General features: G+C 41.2%; 1 protein-coding gene across 1 annotated transcript in view; it reads right to left on the bottom strand.

Annotated features, from left to right (window-relative positions):
• LMNB1 (lamin B1) overlaps window positions 1-23183 on the bottom strand; it is a 45711-nt gene that overhangs the window by 9281 nt on the left and 13247 nt on the right. The window contains exons 2-8 of the mRNA XM_016217694.2: window positions 16600-16756; window positions 15915-16040; window positions 13100-13270; window positions 11350-11475; window positions 5925-6145; window positions 4879-5104; window positions 2639-2743 (exon numbers count right to left, since the gene is read on the bottom strand). Coding sequence (XP_016073180.2) covers window positions 2639-2743; window positions 4879-5104; window positions 5925-6145; window positions 11350-11475; window positions 13100-13270; window positions 15915-16040; window positions 16600-16756 — 1132 coding nt within the window. The remainder of the gene's footprint in view (window positions 1-2638; window positions 2744-4878; window positions 5105-5924; window positions 6146-11349; window positions 11476-13099; window positions 13271-15914; window positions 16041-16599; window positions 16757-23183) is intronic.

Raw genomic sequence — 23183 nt, 5'->3', positions numbered from 1 at the left:
AACTGAGGAGATAACTTCTCTCAAAGCTTCTGAGCTCTCATTGTTAGCATTCTATCAGTCCTATGGGTTTTATGGGCCATCCTTCATGTTAAGGGATGACCCCCTCCCACAGTACCTATTCTCCAGCTGCCTAGAGCAGGAACTGAGGAGATAACTTCTCTCAAACCTTCTGCAGCAGACGGCCCATCAAGAATACTCATGGAAATTTATATGTCTCCAACCAGGAACAGTGTCACAATACCACAGAGTACATGACACTGAACTTGGAAAAGAATACATGAGATAAATCACTCATTATTTGATGGATAATATGACTGCTATTGAAATAGGAAAAATAAAGAAAATAATTATATTTTCCTTCTCATCAGCATGGAAATTCTGCCATATTTTTAATGTATTTATTGGCAGAAGAGTATGGGTAAAGTGCAGAAAACTTTTAGAGTAGAAAAGGTAGGTTTGAATCCTGGACAACTCACTACACCTCTGTGAACCTCAATGTCCTCAACTGTAGGGATACGACTGCCAGTCCTGATCTTTCTGAAAGATCACATGAAAACAGAGAAGTTCTCTGCTGCAAAAATTGTTTTACAATATAAACAGCTATCTGATGGCAAAAGGAGACTGGAGATGGCACAGGCAGGTATACTTTTAAATGGGGGAAAAAAAATCTATGAATTACTGACTAGGAGAGCCCTTCCTCTTTAGATGCTCACTTGAAGCTTCCAGATGTCCCATCAGCATTATCAATGGAAAGGGCCAGGGGACACTTATTGGAAGAAAACTTAAAAAAGGACCTGGATCTGGGCCGACTCTGAGATTATGTGGAACAACAGTGTTTTCCTAATTGCAAGCAATACTTTTCACTAGTCCACGTGGGATCACATAGTTGGTTTAGTGTTAATAAGTAATCTTACTGGGTAATTTAACCTCAAATTCATGTCCTAGAGCCGAGCTATTCAACATGGCAGCCATATGTGGCTGTGAACACTTGAAATGTGGCTGGTCCAGACTGAGATATGCCATAAGGACATTGGTAAGTTGAAAGACTCAGTTAAAAAAAAAGTAAAATATCTGACATAATTTTTATATTGACCACATGTTGAAATGATAATATTTTGGATATAGTGGGTTAATTAAAATGTAGTGCTAAAGTTAATTTCAATCTTTCTTTACTTTTTTTAATGTGGCTACAAGAAAATTCAAAATTACCTATGTAGTTCTCTTATTTCTAGAGTTTAAATCTCAACTTTGTTTTTGCCTTGTACAATTTTATAGAACAACCACTTATCACTACCACGTTCCAAAGAACTTCTTCACACATTTAATGCTACCAACTAGAGAAAAAACGTACTAAGTATTTTATATGGCAACTGAGCTCTTCACTAGCCCTATAGAATATATATCTATTTAGTCCCTGTGAAACTAAATGCAATTGGAAAAATGTGATGATTGGCATAATGGATTCACATTACTTTAAAGAGATACATAGCACTCAAATCTGAATCTTCTGCATTAAAATGTTAGATACTTTCCACTACATTATGCAGCTTCCACAAGATATATAATAAGACTGAGCAATTTCCTCTCACTATAGTAATTACTAAGGAGAAGAAAGGATATTTGTTCCCATTTTCACCCATTATTATAAAATTAGCATCTGATATTTTCACAATGTGGCATCAAACTCTACAAATACACTTTTTAAAAGAGAAGTTCTAACCTCTTGAACCTTTGACCATAGACACTAAATAAGGTTTATGTTAAAATTTAAAACATGTTCAATATTTTTTTAAAAGAATTGATCAAAAGGGTCATCTCTACATTCTTTAGGGATGAAATAGTGACTTCCTAAAGATCTCTATCAAAGTTAGCATGTGTTAATGCTTGCCAAATCTACCTACTAAGAAAGAGCAAAGGAGCCTTGTGGTTGATCAGTGGACCATACTTCTCCAAAAAGTGAGCAAATGATATTTAGTAACTAGTGAAGATGCCATGTTTCAGAACACAGCAACAGAGAACCACTTAGAACTCTGAATCAGAATGGCACAGGGCCCATCTTTCTAAATCTAGAACAGTCGATACTATGTAAAAACCACATGTAACTCTTGCTAAAATACTATGTTTAAAGGAAAGACACTTTCCAATAGTGCCTATCACCTAATGACTTCTATTGAGAATGTAAGCAGGTCCCTATCCCAACACTAGAGATGATGACTAAGGGTGAGTAGGGCCCGGACACCAAAACACTATCCAGATTCTGATGCTCATCCGAGACTAACAGCTGTGACTTTAAGGCAGACTCTAGCATTAGTAGATTATCTTCCTAAGTGTTCTTTATGCCAAGCAGTATCTTCTGAATTACCTTGGGCTACAATTATCAGTCAAGAGACAGCTGTTTTATATCTACTAGTATAGACAAAATAAAAAGATTTCATAGGTCAATTCTTTTACTTTTAATAGACAATTGCCACTCTCAATAACACAGAACTTTTTAAATCTTTAATAGAATGTATGATTTGCTACTAATGTCAAAGACGTTTTAATGCCCATTTCTAAAATGCTTCTCTAAGCCAAAATTTTCCTTGAATTATTTTAACTGTTAAGACAATGAAGTTAAATGATGACTAAATGCACTTACTGTAACAGTCTGACCCGCCTTCAGCACATATCTTGAGGTATATTTGTAACTGACTGATGTGTCTCCAATTTTCCTGATCATCTCCCAGCCTCCCATTGGTTGATCCTAATCACAGAACAAAAAAAATAAGGTCACTTCAAATACACAGAGTTACGGAGTAATCAAACAAATTAGTCCATAGGCAGTTAATCTAGCTTTATGGCCGACTTCCCATGATTCATATTTTCCTATTATATAAAGAAAATATAGCACCCTGGTTGATGTGGCTCAGTTGGTCAGGGCATTGTCTCGTACATGGAAAGGTGACAGGTTCGATTACTGGTCAGGGCGCATTACCCAGGTTGTGGGTTGGATCCCTGGTCGGGGCACGTTCAGGAGGCAACCGATCAATGTTTCTCTCACATCAATGTCTGTCTGTCTGTCTGTCTGTCTCTCTCCTGCCACTCCCCCGCCCCTTCTACTCTCTAAAATTAAAAAAGAAAAAAGAAAATATGGCTTCATCATTCAGCAAAACAGTGACTTTGACAATGCTGCAGTTTGAGTTATTAAGGTACTTAATTTTAAAAAGGACTACACTGGAAGGAAGGGGGTACGAACCAAATTAAATGGTCATATTCACTGCTACATCAGGTGGGTCTTTTAAATGTACAATAGATCTGCCGTAATTATAATTAGAAACATCTAATACTGATTAATTTAAGCTTTTAAAATATAGACACATAGCTTAGAAAGAGAAGGAAGAAAACCTGTCTCTCTTCTGCACCTGTACCACTTCTGCCCACATTTAACTCTCTTACCTAAAGCTTAAGGGGCTTGCCAGGCTGGTGTGGCTCCACGGTTGAGCATCAACCTAGGATCCAGGAGATCTCGGTTTGATTCCTGGTCAGGACACATGCCCGGATTGCAGGCTTGATCCCCAGTCCGCCGTGCAGGAGGCAGCCGATCAATGACTCTCTCATCATTGATGTTTCTCTCTCTCTCCCTCTCCCTTCCTCTCTCTGAAATCAATAAAGACAATTTAAAAAAAATTTTTTTTTTTAAAAAGCATAAGGGGCTCAAAAAGGGTCAGTGATGCAAGGAGCCAACTGCTAGCTATCAACTCCAGGCCCCAAGCCGCCCAGACCTGCCTGACACCCGAGGGCAGGTATAGGACGTGCCTTAGCAGCTAGCTGCACCAATTTACAGCCATCTCTAATTCAAAGACAAGACTAAGCCAGGCTGACAGCCGGCCTCAGATCAGCTCCAAAAGGGGCTGCTATGCCTTTTGAAAAATAGCCAAACTGCAGCCGCGGAGCAGTAGAGGCTGCTGCTCCTGAGCATTTAAATCGTGACGACGAGGAAGGCTGAGGACCTCTTCCCTTTAGTACCGGCACTGCTAGTCTCCTCTGCCCACCCAAATGACTTCTCCATACACACGCGGGACAGCCGTAAGGGCGCTGGCGAGAAGCGCAGTGTTTTCACAAACTCTGCCTCAGGGAGGCCGGTGCCCCGCGCCCGAGGCCTGCCTTCCCCCAGCATCACCGCGCACTCGCCGCCGGCTCACGGGGCCCAGTCAGGAGGGGCCTTCGCTACTCGAAACCCAGCTGAAACTCCGGAATCCCCCAGGAATATTTTATGTTTACTTCTTTTTATATATATATCTTTACTGATTTCAGAGAGAGAGAGAGAAACATCAGTGATGAGAGTCGTGGATGGCCGCCTCCTGCACGCATGCGCCCTGACCGGGACTCGAACCCCCAGCGCCTGGATCCTAGGCGGGCGCTCAACCGCGGAGCCCGCGGGCCGGGCTGTCTGCTTGTCAACAATCATTTCAAGGCCGGGCTTCATACCACTCTCGATGCGAATTAAATCACTAGCCTTCGGGGAGAAGAGCGCTCCCCGCGAGTCTGGCTCCTGTTTCCTTCCCTCCGTGAACTGAGCGGCTGTGGAAGCTTCCCCACTTACACCCCACGGCACGTTCCTCAGAAATCCCGCCAGGGCGGGAGGAACAGTAACTCATCCTCAGGAAGCCACTGCCACCCACGACCCGGGGGGGGGGGGGGCTGGCTGTGTGTAAAGCCGGGCTAAGGAGGGCGCCCTGCCGCCACTGAAGGCACCGGCTCCTCTCCCCTCGGTCCCCACGCTCCTCCCGCCGCCTTTGAGCCATCCCCGCCCCCAGCCCAGCGCGGGTCAATGCCCGAGCAGTCCTGACACTCGCCAGGCGCCCGCCCCAGCGCCCCGCGGGGAGCGCGCTGCCCTGCCTGCTCCGAGGAGTTCCTCAAGCGGATGAACTTCCCGTCCACGTCGATCTCCTCGATGCAGACGCTGCCGGTGGCCGAGGCCGAGTGGGAGATGCTCACGCTGCTGCTCGCCTCCGACTCCTCCACGTCCACTCTCTTCCGCTTCCCTCGCGCGGTGCGCACACTGCGGCTTGAGGAGGCCCGGGAGACGGTGACACGGGAAGACGGGCTGGGGGACAGCTTCAGCCTGCGGGGGGCAGGGCGCGGGTGAGCCGGCGGGGAGGCGGACGCGCCCTGCCCACCAGGGACAGACGCACGCCGTGGACAGCGAGCCTGTGCCGGCGACGACGCGCCTGCGCGGCCACGCGACCGCAGGCGCCGGTGCACTGAGGCGGCTCCCCTGCGCTAGCCCCGCCCCCCCCAGTCCTCTTAAAGGTGCGCGGGGCGATTCGAAGGTTTCCCCGGAAGAGACTGTTGCCCTCTAACCTCACGTGGGAGGTTTGCGAAACCGGAGGGCGTCGCCCATGGGCCGCCCCCTCCGCGGACGCGGTTGTATTTCCGCGCCTTTCTTAGTCTTGTCATGCCCGGATTTTCTTTTGGACAGAATTACAGCCACAATGTACGTAAACACTGAAACTGAATGGCTTTTTATTCTCAATCCCATTACTTTTCCTTTGGAACTTTCTTTTGAGAAATAAATAGGTGTTAAAAGGATTTATACACTAACCGGGTTTGAAAATATAAGTATAAAGTCTCAGCAAATCTGGTATTTTACAACTTGTATTATCAAACTATCTCAAAGACTCCGTCCTGACAGAGTTCAGCATTTATTGTAACAACCACAGCAATAATAATAATAATAAATAATAATAATAATAATAATAATAAAAGGCTGCGGGAGCGAGTTCTTGTCGCTGAGGTAGAAATATGGTCGATTACTACCTACACCTCAGCCTGGGCCTTAACGGAAATGGCAGGAAGACTGTTTAACGTCGCCCTCCTTGTTTGAAGTGTCAGCCAATCCTGTCAGTTTCCTTTAAGCGGAAGCGGCGGCCACGCCCACTCACCGCTCCTCCTCGCCCTCCAGCAGCTTCCGGTAGGCGCTGATCTCCATGTCCAGCGCCAGCTTCACGTCCAGGAGCTGCTCGTAGTCGTTGAGCTGCTGCTGCATCTGGTCGCGGATCTCCGCCATCTCTCTCTCTTTGTCGGACAGCAGGCGCCGCGAGTTGTCCCTTTCCTTTGCGAGCAAGTCCTCCAGCTCCTGGATCCGCTCCAGGCACGCCCTAGACTTCGGACCGAAGGGGACACGGTTACTGCCCCGCGGCGTCCCCGCGGGAGCGGCCGCCGCTCCGGACCCCGGCCGCTTCCTGGGCCAGCGCGGGCAGAACCCGCGGGAACGTCTAACAGTGGAATTCGAGGGCGGCTTTGCCGGTAAGACATGAAAACCAAAATGGAGCCTGCAGGAAAGCCTTGGCTTATAAAATCCTTTTTAAAAAAAAGATAATCCCCGTCAAATGTGTCGTAAGTGGACATACAGTTTTTCTGTATTTGGCCCCAATAAAACAGAATTCTAAACTGGGGTTTTCATGAAAGTCAAGTCTGGCTCCCCTATATAAGCCTTTTGTAGCTCAGAAGTATAAATTAACAGGAGTAAAGAACTAAAAAGATAAACTCATTGGCAAAAGGAGAGCAGGGACGGGTGCGCCTCGGAGAACTGCTGGAGCTGTTGGGGAACTACAAGGGGAGTCTGGGGATCCCCTCAGGACCGCAGGGCTCTGCCATGCTCACTCAGCTCCGAGGGCGACACGACACAGTGCGGTCTGTAAAATATTATTATAGATATGGGAACTTTACATTTGATATTTAAAAAATGAGAAATTGCACATCCTGTACCAGAAAGTTCATCATAGAAACCTTGTGGCTCACTAGGTAATTATTCCTCTGTATTTCTCCAAGACGGAATTCATCTCCATAGCCTCAGAAAGTGACAAAGCTAATCAACTCAGAAAGACTGATGGGACAGCGGAGGCCCTTGGGACCGCAAACAGCTGCATCAGAACAGGAGAGAAGAGGCACCCACTGCAGAAACGAAGTCTGGGAGGCTAGAGATAAAATGGAGCGCGACACTGTGCACATTTATTTCTTACAGGTAATATATTTTGAAACTGCTTTACACATACACTGGGGCTGAACAAATAAGTAAACAGGAAAATAAAAACCAGGTTTCTTACTCTCAGAGAGAAATAAGCAAGAAAGGAAGTCTAAAATAAACCCGAGGTACAGGGTACGAGTCAGAGACATCAGTATGAACGTGTGTTTAGTTTAATATAAATACAAGTAGACAAATAAGTGTGCAAACACGGGTTAGCATGCACACATGCATTATCTAGCTCTGTCTGCAAGACAGCCAAGAAGCAGGGACACCCCAGTGCCAACAAGCCCACTGAGAGCCATGTCCATATACTATTCTCCAGCGGGAACCGGGGCTCCTGGGGAAAATGGCTGGCTCTGGAGTGGGGCATGGGAAGATACAAGATGAGCATGGAGCCCCCAAGAGTACCAGGAAGTAAAGAAGTCTCCGGAGTGGGGGACATGGAGCCCACCTCCAGAACTCCTATGGGCCAAGCTGCAACAATCTCAGCAGTAAAATAATGGAGTGCTGGATTATCACCCAAAGTACAAAATAAACACCCATGAGTCCATACTGATGTGAACAAATAAGTGAATAAATAAAGGTATAAAGGGGAGAAGAAATACACCTCTGTCTACTGAAGAGTTCCAGTTAATACGTATGGACAGTCCGCCTCAGGATGTGGGGCTGAATCCCTGCCCTTCGCCCCTGACAGCTGGGCCTGGTGACCTGCTTCTCAAGAACAGCGTGGGAGGGAAAGAGTAGCAGTTGGCCAGTGGAGAAACCTGGTAAACCCCACCTTACCCAACTGTGAATGTTAACATCACCAGTGATAAACGTGGATGCCACGCAGTCCCTGATGTGATGCAACAAGAAGGGGAACTAAACTCATAACCCCAGTCTAACCAGGAGGAAAGCACCTGATAAACCCAGACTGGGGACAGTCTACAAGATACCTGCTAGTACTCCTCAAAACTGGCACGCTTGTGAAAAACAAGGGAAGCCTAAGAAACTGTCCAGACCAGAGGAGACTAGGGAGATGGGGTTCCCTAGAGCAGAAAAATGACAGTCATAGAAGACTTCCAGCTACTGTCAGTGTCCTAGTTCTGACCATGGAACAAAATGCTAACAATGGGGGAAACGGGGGGAGGGAGAAGGGGAAACTGGCATCTTTCCAACTTTTGGGTAAGTCTAGAATTACTCCAAAATTTTAAAAAGTTGTTTAAAAAATAATCAATTACAATTCAGAGTAGCACCTGACATTCTATATCAGAAACAGGCCTTCATCGTAGGAGCGATTCCAAACACGATCCCTGCCTCTGAGAACTTGCACTTAAATGCATTTACAAAGAACATGCTGTAAACTGAGAAATCCATTTCTTTCTCCTCAGAGTTCTTACATTTTCTTTCCTCCAAAAGAAAAAATATATAAGTTCAAAATGTCTCTTCTTCAATCAGTCTCTTCACCTTATGCCCCACGTAGGAGGGAGACAATGGGCACCAAGGTGGACTCTAAAGGAGTTGATGAAAGACATAAAGTACCCAAGGTTTAGAGAGAGAACCTGAGCCTAGATTTGCAAACCCCAAAATGTCCCTATTTGTCTCCCATGGATGCTACAGGGTTCATTAAGGGGTAAAAAATCAAAATGGGGGCATGGAAAGGTTTTAAAGTTACTCCAAATAATTTTGTAGTGTAAATAGAAATATTTAAATTACATTTTAAATAGCTGCACTGCATCTGTTATGTAGTGAAATACACAGAATGCGACATGAGAAACAGACCTAGAGTCTTCCTCCCAGTTCCGCCCAAAACTACTTATGAGTCTGCTGGCACTCACTAAACCAGCATCCACATTTGAAAAATGAAGGAGTCTAACTAGATTATCTGTAAGATAAATCTAACTCTAAACTTTTATGAGTGACCTCTATTGGCCTTATTTTTTTTTTTATAGTGTGTAACAATTTATTGTACTAGTTTATTATGCTCTAGTTGCAGTTTCCAGAGTCTGGGTGTTAGAAAAACAAAAATTAGACCTGCTTTCAAAGTGCCACTGGAGATTGCTGCATATAAAGAGACTCTGACAACCAATTAGTTTGGCCTAAGTAAAAAGTCTAGATAGAAATGATAGAAATGCTGTAAGCAATATATAAAATTCCAAAACAGAATGCTGCTACCACCTAATACTTAAAAATATTTTCTAAAGTCAGCATTTTAAAGCTATGTCAATTTTAAATGAAATTTAAGAATTTCGCTAACACGAGTCCTATAACCAAGAGGAAATTCTGTGGCCTAAGAGGCAGTGTGATGAAACTGATATGACTCAACAACAATACTATAAAGATACACAACCGGAAAATATTAAGAGAGATGGCTTTTTTTCTTTTTGATGATCTTCCTAAGGCTAAGATTTACCCAACTAATGAGATATTCCCCAAAATATATTATTTACCATAAAATCTGATACCAGTAACGAATAAAGGAGCCCTACTCCCCTCCCCACCCCCCAACAGAGAAATTTAAAACTATTCTGCTGTTTTAAAGGAAGTGCTCCTCTCCTATTTCCTAAGGAGTGAGCTCCAAGAAACCCCTGGGCCCTGCAAACATCATTTAAAATCTACTAAACTGAAGTTAACAAAAACTTGCAAGGATGGGAACATAACTAACTGACATACAGGAGCCAGTCAGAAGACATGGTTCCCAAGTTTCCCACTCTAGTGGATCAAACAGCAGCAGCAGCAAAAAAAAAAAAAAAAAAAAAAAGCAGGGCAATGTAAAGTTGAAAGAGGGGGCACAACTGGAATATAATTTATTAAATGGAGAAAAAGTAGTATATGTCAACTCAGAGTGAGAACAGAGAGGCCTATCTCTGAAAAGGTACCTGTTAAGATGCTATAATGGAAAAAAGATTATCTGCTAAATTCCTAAAAGAAAAACTTTAAAGAGAGTGTGAGGTGTAAATTGAAGAACGGGGAACTAGGAGAGAAACCCATTGATCAGTCTGCGGTCTCTGGGTGGGTCATTAAGCCTACCTAGGTCTGTGGTTGGGCTGAGCGAACTCAAAGGTCCTTCCAGACTTGCTGTTACATGAAAATGTCAAAATACTACCAGAACAGAATAGGTCTAAAATCATGTTTATATTTACATTGTGAGTAATAAAGTAGACATATAGGCACTGTAGGAGCTTCAATTTTAATTATTTTTTTAAGGTTACCTTATTTTATGTAAGTCACTGTATGCTTTGTTTTCTAAAGTCCTGCAATAAATGTTTTCAGTTTCATAATCAGAAAAAAATCTTACTAAAAATAAAATAATAAAAAGAAAAAGAAAAAAAAAGTTTAATCAAGAATAAGATTGCCCAGCCGGCGTGGCTCAGTGGTTGAGTGTCGACCCACGAACTAGGAGTTCATAGTTCAATTCCCGGTCAGGGCACATGCTCGGGTTTTGGGCTCAATCCCCAGTAGGGGGCAGGTAGGAGGCTGATCAATGACTCTCTCTCATCATTGATGTTTCTATCTCTCTCTTCTTTCCTCTCTCTGAAATCAATAAACACATACTTTAAAAAAATGCTAAGAAGTCAAACAAAATTGTAAAAAATACTAATAATCAGATAAAGTTTAGTTTTATATGGAAAATTTAAAACACTAAAATTTCCTCCCTTAAGCTGAGGTTACTTTCTAAATGGTTAAGGTGAGCAGTAGACTATTAAAGCACTCTGGGTACCATGTGGCTGTCTATGTACTTTGTGTCCACACCACTACCCTCAGACAGAAACAGATTTCCAGCAGTTCCATTGCCTGCTTAAGCTGCACCCAGAGTACATCATCAACACAGCCAGCCATGAGGTCATTTGTCACTAGGTGCACTAATGAATGAATGTCACTAAATTCTTAATACACACATAAATGCTGTTTCCCAAGATCCTGATTAAGTAGTCCCTGGACTGAGAGAGCTTGTCCAGAAACAAAAGCATTTACTGCCCATAAAAAATTTTTGCATGTTTTCCTTCATTGCGGCTTCCAAATGTGATGAAAAAGGAGTGTGCTGGGCAGAGCACTGTGTGGAGATGAGGCTGCTGGGAGGGTCAGAAAACCTGGGTCCTGGGGTAAGGCCAGGGAATAAACCAGCAGCTTGCTTCCTGGAGGGCAACTCCCTTGGCTCTGGGTAATCTAAGAATAGTCTTCTGCTCAGGGGACATTTAGCAATGTAAAAGGGAAAACCTGGGGAGCACTGTGAAACCTGAGTGCAGACAAACTCCCCCCTCTGAAAAGTGCATCAGGCAGAGCAAAGCCAGGCAGACTACCACGGTGGAGGTGGCTTTCAAGTTCAACTTTGATCCCTCTTGGGGAAGGTGCTTACTTACTTCTTTCTGTAGATTAGAAAGCTGAGATGAAAGGCTCTCAATTCGCATTCGACTTTCCATCAGTTCTTCCCTGGCACTGTTGACAGAAGACGTATTCATCTCTGACGAAAGCCTGGCATTCTCGAGCTAAAAGAAGCAGCAAAGCAGTCAGTCTTATCTAGTGAGTTAGAACAAACAAAGGAGGAAGCATGATTCATCTCCCGGCATTTCATCTCAAACCTAAGCCCTGCTGGTAACTGGCTGACGAAACAGGAAGAGCATCATGAAGTTGGCTGACATGGGAAAAATTACCATGAATGTTTCAGTGTACAAGCTTTAATAATGCTAATATATACCCCTCACCCAAAGCTTATTACCTCAATATCTCATCCACTATATCACGAATGTCTCAGATAATACTGCTAATGAGGAGACTGGGCAGTAGCAATTTAACCTTGGTGATATCTGTAGGAAAACAAACATCACATATCCCTAACCCACCAAAATAATACAGAATATAAAGGAAATAGGCAGAAAACACTAATTGATAAATTATTTGAAAACAGATAGAAACACTTCCTTTCAGAAGCAAAAAAACAGCTCCTCAGGCAGATTCAATATCCTGTTCCTTCAAATACCCATAACATTATGTTCTGCGTGTCTTGAGCACATTTTTATGTATGTAGTCTCTTCCCTGGCTCCCTTTAAGGCCACAGTCTCTCGGACAGACGGATCCTTACTCTGGCTCCTCCACTGCCCAGCACAATGTCCGGCACTGAACAAGTGTTGGACAACTGAATATGGGGTTTAAAAGACCTCTCCCTTCCACCAACCAATTGCTGCATCATAAAATGGATTAAAAGCAACACGAACAGTTTAAGCCCATGCAATAGAAATTATTTTCAATATCTTCATGACCCTAATTTTCTAAATCTCCCACTAATAATTTTTAATCAATTCATGTAACATTTACTACATTGGAGTAAAATCACTTACTAACAAAGATTTTATGGATTTTTGCATGGTCTGCTAATACAAGTGGGAAGTTTCTATAATATTTTTCTTTTTTTTTAAACATTTTTATTTTTTAATGTATCTTTATTGATTTATTAAATAAAGGAAGGGAGAGGGACAGAGAAAAACATCAATGATGAGAGTCACTGATCGGCTGCCTCTGGCACTCCCCCTACTAGGGATTGAGCCCGCATCCCGGGCGTGTGCCCTGACCAGGAATCAAACCTCGATCTCCTGGATCATAGGTTGATGCTCAACCACTAAGCCACACTGGCCAGGCTCTATAATATTTTTTAAATGAATAGTAGTGACAGCAGAAGAATTATTAAACTTGTTCTTTGTTCAAAAAAGCCCCGTGTGGTGGTCACAACTTGTGCACAATGATGCATGGAGGTCAGAACTCCATGCAGTCCAGCGTTCGTTTACAATTACGTGGGTGTGCAGGACAGCATGATTAGTACTTGTTACTGGAAGAAAACTATTTTCAAATGGCTTGGTTTTTACTACTGACATGCCATGAATGAGCAATGGAACAAAAAGATGAACCCTCATCTCAGATAAAATTAGAATAACCCTACTTTCTTTGAATAATTTCTAGTGACATTTACTTTATAGACAATGGGTATTCTTTAAAAATCCACTTTCTATATTCATGGAGACCACAGGGATACATTTAAGAAACTAGAACAGACCAAGCGTCAGGGGATTTTGAGGTCATGGTTCAGAGTTCAAACCCGTCCTCAGGAGAGGCTCTTGCCTTGGCATGGTAGGTCTGCTCCAGCTCCTCCTTGTACAGCTTCACTTGGGCGTCGTGCTGCTCTCGCATCTCATGAAGGGCCTGAGCCAGCTTGTACTCGTACTCAATCTGACGCCCGGAATCCACCTCTACCAAGCGAGTTTCATGCTTCCTTCTCGTCTCGTTAATCTCCTGGGGGGGGGGGGGATGATATAAAACTCAGTTGCTTACCACGGCTGCATTGGAACAAGAATGAGTGACATCAGAGCCCTCTGAAGTTTTACATACCAACCTCCTCACGTCTGTCCCAGGGAAGGAACATGAATATACTTCTTTGCCTTCATTTTCAAATGAGAAGGTTTTTGGGATGGAACTAATATCAGAAATGGTAGCATCTCAAGCCCTGGGAATTTTATGTTTCTTTTCAGCAGCATAGCTATTCCTCTTAAGGCAAGGAAAGGCATGGGAGACTTACTAAAGTACCATGCAATCATGAATAACTATGTACACTGAATAGTAATTGTTTTTCTAAATTGTGATATTGATCCTGAGGACACCTCTGAGAAAAGTCCACGTGAAAAGTTCACCTTGTCAAGACAACTTCATCTAGAAGATTTGCGCATAAAAACTCTTTTCTTAGACATACTAGGATGCAATAGTAGGTAGAACAAGCTACTTTACATGACATTGTAAGAGCTGCTGCTAAGGTATCAATATCAATTGATATAGAATCTTACTAACAATTATTACTTTACTATCTTGAGTACATATGACAATTCACTATTTTTTTTTTAATATATCTTTATTGATTTCAGGGGGAGGAAAGGAGAGGGAGAGAGAGAGATAGAAACATCAATGATGAGAGAGTCATTGATCGAGCCAGCAACCCGGGCATGTGCCCTGACCGGGAATTGAACCCTGATTGCCTGGATCCAAGTTCAACGCTCAACCGCTGAGCCATGCCCGGCTGGGGACAATTCACTATTAAAGAATAGAAACATAAGCATAATCCTTTGCTCTATGTTTTAAGGAACTGTCCAAAACTACAATGGCTAGGAACACAAGCCCAAGAATAAAATTTCCATTTCCAGCTCTGAAAATACAACAGCTCTGTCTTAATGACAATAATTAAAGAGGCCACAAGGGGGGGATATAACCCACTGAAGTTCTTGTTTCTGTATCATCTTACTGCAAGTGTTTCTCTATGCCTTTCCTCATCTTTCTTTTAACAGTTCTTTGCAGAGGAAAATGCATTGGACAGAATCAGAAAACCAGGTTCAAATTGCAGTTCTGCTATTAACCTGCCAGGGCTCACATCTATTTAATGAAGTGAAAAATATGCAAATGAAAGGTTTAGCTCAGCAAATGTTAAGCATAATTTTGCCCTTTGTCTACCTCCCTTCCTGGTTTTATCCCTCTTTTCTTGCCCCTTTAACTGATCCTAATAAGGAACTTAGGTATATTTATTGAATAGAATTATATCTTACATGTAAAAAAATAAAATAAGACAAAAACTAAAGAGATGCTACTCAGTGGTGTAAAGATCCAGGGTTCCAAACACAGCATCAGAACTAAGTAGTGGTAAATCACAAACAATTGTAACAAAACAAAACAAAAATGTTGTCAACTTAATGTAAATATGTCTCCATTTATAAAGCAAAACTGTAGTCAACAATTACATGGTTTACAAGGAGCTTTCACACACAATATTCCTTTTGATCCTCACCATCCTTAAAGAAAAATTACCAGGTATTGGTATTTTTTTTTAAATAAAAAATCGACTCAAGAGCTGTCCAGAGTCTGACTGCTTGGGAGTGCACCTCACCCCAACAATTCCCATTTTTTTAATACTATATCATTATAAAAATGGTCAGATTGCTAATATTTTTTTCCACTTAAAAAACATTTAACGTATACAATGCATTCCTATTTTCAAATCACTGATAGTCACTGTTTTCAAAATTATATTACTTCTAAAAACATTTAAGTAGTAACTGCATGTTCACTCTGGGGTTAATTCCAACTCTCTACAATTTGGAGGAAATATACATTCCCCGTTCTCCAATTTTATTACTTCTTTTTTGGCAACACTTGCTGCCTTCAACCTCCAAGGCTTGACCACAGAAGTTAAGGCTTGTAAATGATACTTTAAAAGATACACATATAACTATAAATGCTATGGGTAGCCAGCCTTCAAAAGGCTCCCAATGGCTGTGCCTCCTGGTAGTCACACTGTGTGTGATAGTTGGCGTGTGTGAAGGAGAGGGAAGGTGTATCACTTCTGGGATTAGCTCACACAAGATTATGAGTCCTCCGTCTTGCTCTCCCTCTCTCCTTCATCACCCCTCTTGGGAGAAGCCATACCGTGAGCAGCGCTCTGGGGAAGCCCTTGCTGAACTAACAGCTCCTACCAACAGCCTGTGAATGAGCTCGGAAGCAGTTCCTCCAGCCAAGGTTGAAGCCTGACTGTAACCTCATGAGAGACCCTGAAACATAACAGCTCTCAGAATCCTGACCTTCAGAAACTGTGAGATAATGAAGGTCTGTGGTTTTAAGATGCTAAGTTTTGGCGTAATTTGTTAGGCAGCAGTACATAACTAATACAAATGCTGAAACAGGTTGACAGGAATTAACCGCTGTGACTAAGCCTTTATAAATTGCATGACATAATCATACCTGTTTACTATAACAGCTGGAATTCTTATGTGCAGCCTTTTAGCATCAGTACCTTGAAAAGTTTACCTACAAAATTTCTCCCATTTTTTATATATACAGTTATAACAAAGCCTTTTGGGATCCCTACATTCCTTGAAAAAGTAAAATTATACATAGTTACCTCCTCATACATGCTTTTACGAAACTCCAAATCCTCAGTAAGGCTCTGACAGCGATTCTCCAAATCCACTTTAAGTAAAGTTTCATCAGCTAACTGTTTTTTGGCAGCAGTCAAGGAGGCTTCCAACTAATATAAGGAAAAAGAATTGATGAAAATTATACAGCAATCATTCAGTAATGAATTTAATCGATACCTATGGATTGAATCCAATCAAGTATTGCACCTTCTCTATATTTACAAACATATGAGAGCCCCTCATTGTAACCTTCACCCTTAACTGTATGTTCAACTGCTGGCCCCACCCACAGAGTGCCACACCGAAACACTCTCAGATTTGGCAACTAGCAACGGGGAATAAATATTTCAAAACTCAAGCGAAAGACGTGAGCCCCACTTTCATGTTTTCCTGGGGCAGCTTCTCCTTTCCTACCTCACATTCTGTTACAATAACGAAACGGGCTTTGAAAGCAAGAGACAGAGGAGCATAAGCACGGCACAGGGAGATGAGCATGATCCAGACACAGCGGCTGAAGAGTGAAGGTGCTCTCGTGTTATCTACCTCGACACTATCAGATAAGCCATAAAATAAAGTAATACCCTTTTAAAATAAAAACAACAATGAAACAAACTTACAGATGGGGCGACTACCCTGCCAAATACAGGTCAAGAGCAGAGCTAACCTTACCTGGGCAATCTGATCCTTCAGATCCTCCAGTTCTCCCTCTAAACTTTTCTTGTCACCAAGTGCAGTGGCCAGAGCCGCATCTTTAGAATTCAGGGCTGCTTCATATTCTCGAAGCTTCATCTGGGCTCCATTAAGGTCAGATTCTTTCTTAGCATAACTGCAAGACATTTGAAAAAGCGCAAGACGTCAATTCTACCCCTGACTGGAGGCCTTCTCCCTCCCTGCTTAGGGGGAAGCAGAGGAGGCAGTTTATCTAAAAGCTGCCGTAACCCACTAAAATCAGAGAAGCAATTCTGGAGCATTACATCTAGAGTTCTGGGCGGGTAACAGCTTTCTCTTTCAGTGATTCCCTTCCAGGATTACTAATGGGTCCAGGCCATGAAGTCCATGGGACTAATGTACCAGACTCCTGCTTGTCTCTGAGAGAACACATGTACTACAGAGAGGAACTACACGTTTCAGTAAGAAGAATTTTTTTAACATACTTTAAATCTATTAGTCAAATCACAGTTCAGTTCTTCTTGTATAAAGATGCAGTAAGGGGAAAAAAATCAAAACGAGCATTTCTTCTAACTTCTCATTGGCTATAGCGCCTGCCTGTGTTAACACACCATTGCCGTCAAACACACAGGGGGGGCCGCATTGGGCTTATTGAGGAGACAGCTTGCGGCCCAGTATGGAGGCAAAGTCAGTCATGGTTTTGGGTTCTATCCCTACAGTCTCACCACTGAGTTCCCCAACTATACCTTATCGGTTTTTCATTGTTACAATATTGTGTGGATTCTACCCAATGATATGCTAGTAAATGTTTAATAATCAACCCTTGGGGGAAAAAAATGTCAGCATGTATGAGACACAGATGCAGGCATGTAAGTTTATTACAATAGTCTCACATTTTTTTTAAAAATGACTATTACTTTTAAATACAATGAATATTATAAATCAAGATGAACAGGAGGCATAAGTCAAGATATAAAATGAGATTAAACAAGTAAAAATAGTTATTTTAAAAAGCAATTTTGTAACTTATCATATAGAAACTCCTTTGATAAAGAACTGTCCCCAAGCTTGCAAGCACTTCCCATTCCTTACATAAGAGGTGATTTTTAAGACTTCCCTAACTGTAAATTAGGGCCTCTCTGATATTCTGAAGAAAAATTAATTATTTCCATTTATATTATTAACTACCCAAAAATGAGGTCCAAATTCAGGTGTGTGTTTTTTTCTTAAATATCACTTTTTACTAATTGGAGTGCTATATTATAAAATTAAGGTTCTTTTGAATATATTTTGTCAAATAATTACATCTTAAAGAACAGTATTTTTTTTTTAATATATCTTTATTGATTTCACAGAGAGGAAGGGAGAGGGAGAGAAACAGATAGAAGCATCAATGATGAGAGAGTCATCATTGATCAACTGCCTCCTGCACACTCCCAAATGGGGAAAAAGCCCACAACCTGGGCATGTGCCCTGGCTAGGAATCGCACCACAATCTCCTGGATCCTAGGTCGATGCTCAACCACCGATCCATGCCTGGCTGGGCAACAGTATTCTTTTTTAATCCAAATAATTCTATTAATTAGTGACACCGGAAAAGCCTTAATATAAAAATTCTCAATATCTGTTCTTAATTAAAACTGCAATTGTAGAGGAGTATTTCTACTGATGTTTGAGAATGGGCTAAATGAAAAATTTTTAATTAATAGAAATTTAAAAATTCTAACATTAAAATAAAATGAATAAATCTATCCAAAGGATAAGCAAATATAATTTAAAGAGAAGATTTAATAGTATTCATTTCTTACTCATTTGGGTAGCATAAAACAACTATGCATAAATATGCAGCATTCATATCACATTTTTCTTAAATCATGTATTTTTAACAACCACGAGATGGCAGCCTTTCACTGAAAACTTGTTTAAGGGGCTGTTTTAAAAAAAAAATCCCATACAGTAATTAACTTATAACCAAAAAAAAAAATGCCTATTTCTGACAAGTGCTGGGTTATAAGGCTGGGGACTCTGCAGAACAGAATCAATGCTTGTGGAGGCGCTATTATTTTTTCCCACTATATAAATGACCAGAGCCAGGTAGAGATACATATTATAATACATATGATTCTTTTAAATTTTTATATATTATACAATATTTACAAAAGCTAGACTCAAAATGACTTACAATTACCAAAAATTCTACTGCACCACTGTCTAATATTTAGATCTCAGATCATAATGTGGTGCTTTTCAATTTAATGTCTCGTGGCAGGGGAGTGAACCTGCGCTTCACAGAAACCAAACGGCCCACCAAGGATACTGAATAACACACATACACACACACATACACACACAAAATCACACCAACTTCACAGGCTACTGTACTGTGTGTTTGACTTCACTGATTTAATGGATATAATACATGTACATGTTTACAAATTCAGAATGTAAACCACAAGTGAAAGATACCATACAACATCTTGTGGAGTATAGGAAATAGGAGAAGCCAAAAATTAAGACAGTGCACCTAAATGACTAGAATATGGCAGTTTCTTCAACGAAAATCATGACCAGGTAAGACAAGGACTGGTGAACTAAAAGGGACAAGTAGGATAAGCTATTAATGTGTGGTACCCTGAGCCACCCAATGCTACCAGTTGAAATTTGATGTCAAGTTCTTAGTTACTTACATCACTGTTATTTTGTAAAAAATATACATTGCTCTATTACAGATTCTTTCTTAAAGCTGTAACTTTGTCATTACTGAACAAACTATGAAGATACAAATCAGAATTGGAGATGTGCTTATAATTGCAAATGAATGCTAACCTTATATGTCCTGGCTCAAGGTGGAAGGGGAGGAGAGCTGGGTACTATGGCTGCATCTTGCACATGCTTATGTTACACTTACACAAATCCGTACTTGTGCATGTACTTAGCTACCTCAGGAGACTGAGAACTCTTTGAGCGCCAGTCATGACTTAATCCTTTACTTTCTACATAGACCATGTGTAAATAATGACTGTTTTCGTCACTGTTAAAGAAACTTTCCAGACAGACTCCCCAAAACCCCACTCTGCCTTTTTGTTGTTATTAATCGTCACCTGAGGATATTTTTTCCATTGCTTTTTCAGAGAGAGTAGAAGTGAGGGGGAGAGAAACATCAATGTGAGAGGGACACATCAACCAGTTCCCTCCCCCACGAGCTCCAGCTGGGGCAGGGAGCAAGCTGGCAACCCAGGTACATGCCCTTGACTGGGAATAGAACCAGTGACCCTTTGGTGTGCAGGCGACACTCTAACCACTGAACCATGCCAGCCAGGGCTCTGCTTTTCTCTGCAATGTAAAATATCATGTCTTTTCCTAAAAATAAATAACTGTGACACTTTTATAATCTCAAAAAGTTGCTTTCCTAAATGTCCTCCCAATCGTCTACCAATTTCCTAGGCTAGTTGGATAATGAAAAAAATTCTTAAGATTACACTCAAGTCTTCATCGGGTCAGAAGCCATGCAACAGTAAGTTTTATGTGCCATATAAGCTGCCAATACCAAGACCGTGTAGCAAGTTAACATCTTGAACGTGATCTTGTCGTAGTTTTCTAACCATATTACTATTTTTCATTCATCAAATGTGCTGCAGGAAGTCCTGAGCTAATTATCAGCACGTGGTCAAAGTGCAGAAACCTGCAGAACTGACATCCTAAACCACACACAGGAATCAGATGCAGCTCTCACCTAAGAAGAGTAACATGTGACAACGCCCGGGAACAAAGAGCAACTTAGACAGGAATCCGGGGGTTGCTGGGCACTTCTCTTTGACTGTGTCTCATAACTGGATTTGTTCAGTGTGACTGACCTGCCTAAAGTATTCCTACTTCCAGATCTAGGAGACCTTCCTGTGTTTTCATTTAAATTTACCATGCCAATCTAAAAATATGCACACTGAATATAAGTCAAAAAACTTACCCATTTACTGTAGATGTTTACAGAAGAACCAAAACTCCAACTGCAGCCAGGGAGTTTTATAAAATGTGGTTGATATTCTATCCTAATTAAGAATTTCCTCCCTTAATAAACAAAATTAGCTTTCATTTCAAGTAAGTTTGAATTTTACCAGTCATAACAAGCAACTAACACCCTGCTGATAACATTTCCTTCATCAGTTTATATCACAAATGCTCAGCTGAATGAAATGCCAGTAGCACAGCCACAAGAGAAATCCCTGAGATCCCTGAGTTCGATCTAAAACACCCACAGCGCACCTGTGAGCAAAGAATGTGTATTCTTTTCAGGACAGGATCTATATGCTTGGGTTTGGTTTCCCTCTTTTACATACAAGTGCTATAATTTTCACTATTTTCTCAAATGCTTCTGTCCTTGTTCTTTGATTTTCATATACAGAAATATAGGTACACAGAGTTACATTAGGCAATTCGATCTAGGAGACCTACATTATAGATGACCTCTTAGTTGATGAAATAATTACATACCTAGAAAAAGCTATATAAAGTTAGTTTCTGGCTATTAAAGGTCATTTCCATAAAATTTGCCAAAGATTATGGTACTGCATATATAAAAAAGTGGACAAGGGCAAGAATTTGTGTTCAATAAGTGCTTGTTCAATGAATAAAATCTGTTGGAGATACGTGTGCTATCTGGGTATGTGCCCTGAAGGGGAATGGAACCTGCCACCTTTCTGTGAACAGGGCGGCACTCCAACTGACTGAGCCACAACAGCCAGAGTGCAAACAAGGATTTTTAAGTCCCTCAAAACAGACCCACTCTACATGGAGAGCCAGGCCAATTAGGTCCAGCTGTTTGAGCTCTGTTTTAATTTACCTTACGGTTCTTCTGAACAGCTGTCTGATGGCAGCTGACAACTCAACACTAGTGCAGTTATTCCAGTGACTATCAGATCACCCAGCTTCCGAGGCTGTCTTCATACTCTGAGTTCAGAATCAGCATGCTCTTTATCTAGCCATGGTCCAGACTTTCAGGGGAAAAATAAGCTTTATCTGGAACTTTATTGAGATAAAGGTTATTGATATGCCCACAGAAAAACTTCCTGTCCTAAAATAATCTATTATTCCATAGTAATAGACTCAAACTGCATATTAAATGTGCTCACTCTTAAGATTCATTCATCAACTTTACTACTGTCTTCAAATTATTTTCCCTTCCAAAGGGAGAAGGGATGTGATCCGTGCATATTTTTACTGAGGAAAATGAATTTCTCTGCAATTAAAATGATATAATTTAATACCCAAAAATCTCCAGAAAGTCATTAGACCACAATTCAGATTATTATGCTAAGTGAAATAAGCCAGTCAGAGAAAGATAAATATCACACGATCTCACTTATTTGTGGAATCTAATGAACAAAATAAACTGACCAACAAAATAGGTCCAGAGGCATGGAAACATGGAACAGACTGACAGATACAAGAGGGATGACACAAAAAGAGATTAACCAAAGAACTTACACTCACATATGCATAGCCCATGGACACAGACAATAGTGTGGTGAAGGCCTCGGTCAGGTAGGGGCTGGGTAGAGGAGGCAAGGGAGAGGAAATGTGGGATAGCTATAATGTCAACAATAAAAATATATGTCTTAAAAAAAATTAAAAAATTATTTTTAAAAGTGTCTCCTGTCATAAGCAAAAAGACTATGATATTTTGCAAATTCAAAATCTGCAATGTATACTTTCTGGTGGCAATGAAATTCTGCTGCACATTCAATAAACTGAGCCATCAACAAATTAGCAACAACCCAATTAGAAATTAACAAACCCCAATTGAAACCATTAATATTAGGAAAAATACTAAATAAGGCTGAAACTGGCGCTGGCCAGTGTGGCTCGTTGGTTGGAGCATCATCCCGTGCAGTAAAGGGTCGCGAGTTCCATTCCTGGTCAGGGCACATACCTGGGTTGCGGGTTCTTTCCCTGGACTGGGCACATATGGGAGGCAACAGATCAATGTTTCTCTCTCACATTGATGTTTGTTTCTCTCTCTTTCTCTCTCTCTCTAATCAATGAAAGAATATCCTCCAGTGAGGATTAAAAAAAGAAGACTGAAACTGGACCACAGAACCATTTCTTTGAACAAAAAGATTGAATTATCTAAACAGGCACACTTACAGCTTAAGTCCTAATAAAAATGACTTATTCTCCACCAAAAAAACTGCTAGAAAAGATGAATTTGGTAAAGTCACAGGACACAAAAATCAATACACAAAAATCTGTGGCATTTCTATACACTAATAATGAACTATCAAAAATAAATTAAGACAAAAATCCTATTTACAATTGTATCAAAGAATAAAACACCTCTGAATAACCAAGGAGGTGAAAGACCTGTGCACTGAAAACTGTAAGACACTGATAAAAAAATTGAAGACACAAATAAATGAAAAGATATTCCATGCTCATGGGTTGAAAGAATATTATTAAAATGTTCATACTACCCAAAGCAATCTACAGATTCAGTGAAATGCTTATCAAAATTCCAATGGTGTATTTCACAGACCTAGAACAAATAATCCTGAAATTTATATAATACTACAAAAAAGTCCCAAATAGCC

The sequence above is a fragment of the Miniopterus natalensis genome, chromosome 3 (assembly GCF_054644295.1).
Source record: "Miniopterus natalensis isolate mMinNat1 chromosome 3, mMinNat1.hap1, whole genome shotgun sequence".
Taxonomy (NCBI): domain Eukaryota; kingdom Metazoa; phylum Chordata; class Mammalia; order Chiroptera; family Miniopteridae; genus Miniopterus; species Miniopterus natalensis.
This window is presented reverse-complemented; position numbering and strand designations above follow the sequence as displayed.